We start from the raw sequence: 4,892 nt of genomic DNA, 5'->3' as shown, positions 1-4,892 counted from the left end.
TGTATCATGCAATGTCAGTCACAATCCACATCGAACATTTCGCTTAATATTTGGCTCATGCAGTAAATAAATGTAATTAGGACCGACATATTTTTTTTTTAAATGTAGGCCTACGGTAAAACTGATAACCTCGAAACTAACCTTGTCTGTCTGATACTTTTCACATATTTGTTAATATTTACTACATTTTTTCTATAATTACGTAAGTTATTTAATTTCAAATATTGGCCTAATATTACTGTTAGCGTATAAAATTATCAAATTTTTCGTTAATATAATGCTAATGTACTATGCTTCAAGTATATAGAAAATATATTTTATTCAATAATCCAAACTCAGATTTGAAATATCAGTAACCAAAAGACTGCTAAAATTTAAATTGGAAACAAGATTTACAGTTGTTTTAAAGTTACAGTTACAGTCTATTTGAAAGTACTATGCCCTATAGAAAATTATTCTAAAAATTTAAGATTACAGCATAAACTGTTTGCACTAATAAAACAGAAATATCTAATTGCTTAGATATTTGGCTATTTGATTATCATACAAATACGCTGCTAAAATATACGCAGACCACTGCTACCAACCAAATAAGAGAGAAAATATCCTAAAATGAATTTGAATAAAAGTAAACGACGGAGTATTCTCACAGAAGATGCTCCTAAATGGAATTCTATTAAACAAAGCAAAATAAAAATTAAAAACAACTGACGGAGTCGAATCCCGGTCCCTATATTACTAACATTAATTCTACATCTAAAAGTTCCATAATAAAGTTTACTAGTTCTATGCAACTTCTTGATTTGGTTAGTACAGTAAATACAGTAGTTTAATTCGGTGTGAATGTACGTTATTATTATTTTTCTTTTTCCCATGTTGACTGTGTGAAGCTTTGCACATTTGTGATCTTGCTGAATAATTTTATCAAAAACAAACGCTACGAACACAAAATAACCATGGTATACATAAGAATTTGGATCAGTTCGCAAGCATGCGTGTCACCAGAAGTTCAAGATCCACATATGGGCAAGATAGCAACTCATAGTCAGTTCTCTTAGTGGCATAGTTTTTGCCTATTATTCTATTTAACTTACTTCACGATTTAATTGCGTGCAAAATGTTTTAACAGTAAAGAGAATGAAACACGCGCACTTTATATTGCTGGTTGCTTGCTAACACCTTTCACGTTCAGTCACGTATTTGTATGTGGGTGTACGTATGTTACTGCTAAATCGCCCTTTGTTCTTTTTGCTCTTTGCTAGCAGGTGTTTGCCAGCTCAAACACGTCTCCATGAATCTCTGAATTTGACGCCGAGTAATGCAGAAATGACAGAACGCGGAATAAATAAATCTATGTACGTACAGTGTAAACAGATTACTGAATAAACAAACAAACAAAAAAAGTCTTGATTCGACTTTATATTCGACTTTGATTTTTAATTACTAATACGTACCTTGTTTTTGTACACGGATTTATCTAAATATAACTAACGCTAAAACATAGAAACAGTAATATACTGGAAAAACCTGTTAGACCTATCTGAAATCTTTCATTTGAAAATAAATCTAAGCAAGAAAAAGAAAGAAAACACTTATGCGTTTCACCTGCTGGAACACACAACCATGACCAAATACCAAGCTATATTTGGATTACTATAATTACTATATAAATGGCAAGAGAACGTTGTGTTCTTAAAATATGATTTGTCCTTTATTTTCACACAATATCACTAGGCCTACTTTCACTGTAAACTTCTTGCCTTTATTTTTTTTATGTCGAGCTGCTATATTAAATTTAACTACTACATATTGAATAAGTCAACTATTTTCTCTTGGTTTATGAGCGAATAATATTCTTGAAAACACGTAATAAACAATATAGTGTAATAGATTAGTAACTGCTGCAGAAAAATAATATTACTTTAATTTAGAAACAAATCTTACGTAAAACGTGGTTACGCGGTATAAGATAGAATATTTATACACTTTATCTGTAGTTACTGGCTTGTTTCCACATAATGAAATAGACATAAAATTTTTCTCAATATATATTCCAACCACTAAAAAATAATCGTTTGATTAAATGTCCCTTTTATAACAGTTCTACTTCCTGGCCTACTAGCATTCCTTTACTAATATTCGAATATTTTTGTAAAAGTCTAGATCTGAGTTAAATTGTCTACTGTTACACAATTTCTTCAAAACATCATTTGTTAAAAAAAATACACCCTTTACTACTTATACTTTTAAGAAATGTTGAGAGTTCTTTACTTTTAATTATTTGAGAAAGCATCATCATCATCACCATCATCATCAAACCCAAAATACTTCTGAATATCTAGTTTTATTTGTAGTTTGGTAAGTTCATCTGGCCATGATACTAGCCTAGGAGCATACACATTACTTTTACAGACATCATCTTGTAAAATTGTGGTTGATTCTAAACATTTCTGCTGCTTTTCCTTTGCTTGACGCGAAACATAATCTGGATTATGATAAAAACTTTTGTGGCGTTCTAATGACTGCTTTTGACGAAATGAATGGATACACTGATCACATTTAAAAAGCTTTTTACCTGTGTGGGTTAACGTATGTGATTCCAAGCCTCTTTGAGTAACGGAAGCATACGGGCACAGGTAACACTGGAAGCACTTCTCCCTTTTATGTGAGCTATTGTGCAACTTGTACGTATCTCTATCAGGAAAATTTTTCCCACATTTGTTACATAAATAATGTTTATCTGAGGTGTGAAGTCTTTGAATATGGACTCTGAGATTTGCTTCCAGTCCGAAAGTTTTTGAACATAATTCACAAAGAAAAAGTGGCTTGTTCTCTGCACCTCTGTGGATTCGAATGTGGTCCTTTAGCTTAAAGTTATCTGGACCAACGTAAGTACAATGGGGACATTGGTTCGAACGTCCTCCCGTGTGACGCCTCATGTGGTACTTAAGTTTACTCAACTCCACACTAGCATATTCACACTCTGTACATTTGTGCGGTTTTTCATGAGTATGTTTGTATTTTATATGTCTTACAAGTCCTCCGGAAGTAGTAAACGCACTGGTACAGTACATACAACCATGCGGTTTGATACCGTTGTGTACCTTGATATGATTTTGTAGCAATGCATATTTGTTGAACCCACGTTCGCACACTTTACACTTATAAGGCCTTTCATTTGAGTGAGATTTCAAATGACGTGTCAGTATGTATCTCTTTTCGCTTGTATAATTACAGTGATCACAAGAAAATGTTTGGCTTACTACTCTAGATCTTCGTGGTCTTATTTTAGTTATTTTTGATTCAGTACCATCCCTGGGTTTCAAATCACTTCGTCCATTAACACAATAGACGTTATTCTTTTTATCATCACTTTCTTCATTCCCGAATGGCTTTACCACTTGTAACACGGAACTAACTGTAAGATCTGTATTTTCCATTGGAGGAACAACAGTTAAAGTTTGAGATTTATTTACAGCACTTACTGTAACTTGATTTGGGATATCTGATGATACCCCACCACTATCATGTGAATGATCCGATGTAAATTTTGTATTAGGAAATGTCTCTAAAACAGCACATGTAGCTCCATAGTCCTGTTTATTTTCAGACACAATTGACTTACTGTCACAGGCATTCCCACTTTCATACTTATAAAATGGAAATGATGAATCAACGAAGTATTTATCTTCAAAATTAAGTGCACACGAAGAATTAGCTGTTTCTTCTTTGCCTTGTACAACACCATGCAAGTCTTTACTAGATTGTTCTATGAAATTCTGACTGTCCGTGATACCTCCTGAAGACTGACTTTCTATCTTTACAGTAGACGACATGGTGAAATCTAATATTACGACACGACAATATTCGATACAAAGAGATTTATTTTAAATTTAAGTACTTGTTTTGCTATAGGAAGTAAATGATTAAAACGCACAAATAATTGGGCTTCTCTACCCTATTTTTCCAACGCACTTTGCACCACACAGAATATACAATACTGCTATTCTGTGATCAATTGTTGTCACCACAGAATAGATACAAAAAATTGAAAAATCTGTATATTAACTGTGCATTTGATTTCCCTCCCAACTGTAACTTTGAATCTAGAAATAGCTATTTAATTTAAGAAGCTACGTACAGTGGAAGTTCAATATTTTATATTTGGGATGAAAAAGGTGAAGCGCAATTATGACATCCACAGAAATAATAGTAACTAGTACTAAGTGTGTTGAAAACATTGACCAATTTGTTCAACGACAGTTCCCTGTTTGTCCTTAAGTGAGGATATGGAGAGGGACAATGAGAGAATATGTGAAGAAGGAAACTAGAATTGTTTTAGTATATATGCACATTAGGCAACTTTGATAGATTTGTGTAATTTATACTGTCCTTCACATGATTAGAAATCTTTTCTATTATCTACAAGATTTTTATGTATACAGGTGATGTTAGTAATAGATGTAGAGCAAAATTTAAATGTCCTATATTCATGAACATGGGGCTAACAAATCAGCATGATGCCATCAGGGCCAAAAGGTTTCTAGAGGGGGAGTGCACGGTGGCTCAGCAGTAGAGCCCCCCTCTGGTGCAAGCTGTCCGTGGTTCGATCTCAGCCAATTGCATTTCTAGTGGAAATATCGTGTCCGCGGGTTTTCTCAAAGTTCTCCCGTTTCCTCCCACAGTATCATACAACCAGTTATTTTATAATCATGATTATATCATTAGTTTAAAGGACACAAGTTGTGATGTAAAACTAGAAATGTAATTTCATTTGTTTTTAATACGAGTGCGTCCCGCTTAGTGAGCATAACATTTTTATGGCCACCATTGGAGCAGGGGCGTAATTTGGTACTACAAAGGTGGTGCCCCCTTGATTCTGTGATTAACAT

General features: G+C 33.6%; 1 protein-coding gene across 1 annotated transcript; it reads right to left on the bottom strand.

The window, feature by feature from the left end:
- Nucleotides 1-557: 557 nt before the first annotated feature.
- On the bottom strand, nucleotides 558-3,836 carry LOC145687159 (uncharacterized). The gene is made up of 2 exons (XM_081760620.1): nucleotides 2,306-3,836; nucleotides 558-673 (listed from the first exon to the last, which is right to left on the bottom strand). The coding sequence occupies exons 1-2, from the start codon at nucleotides 3,834-3,836 to the stop codon at nucleotides 558-560; spliced, it is 1,647 nt and encodes a 548-aa protein (XP_081616746.1).
- Nucleotides 3,837-4,892: the final 1,056 nt, after the last annotated feature.

The sequence above is a fragment of the Thermobia domestica genome, chromosome 6 (genome assembly GCF_964235325.1).
Source record: "Thermobia domestica chromosome 6, izTheDome1.hap1.1, whole genome shotgun sequence".
NCBI classification, from domain to species: domain Eukaryota; kingdom Metazoa; phylum Arthropoda; class Insecta; order Zygentoma; family Lepismatidae; genus Thermobia; species Thermobia domestica.
This window is presented reverse-complemented; position numbering and strand designations above follow the sequence as displayed.

What these genes read in the sequence shown, in the direction of transcription:
- LOC145687159 (XM_081760620.1), bottom strand. Translation starts at nt 3,836, where the DNA reads ATGTCGTCTACTGTAAAGATAGAAAGTCAGTCTTCAGGAGGTATCACG. An exon ending in TTTTGGGTTTGATGATGATG is followed by an intron (nt 674 to 2,305) that starts GTGATGATGATG and finishes TTTGTTTAATAG; the next exon opens with AATTCCATTTAGGAGCATCT.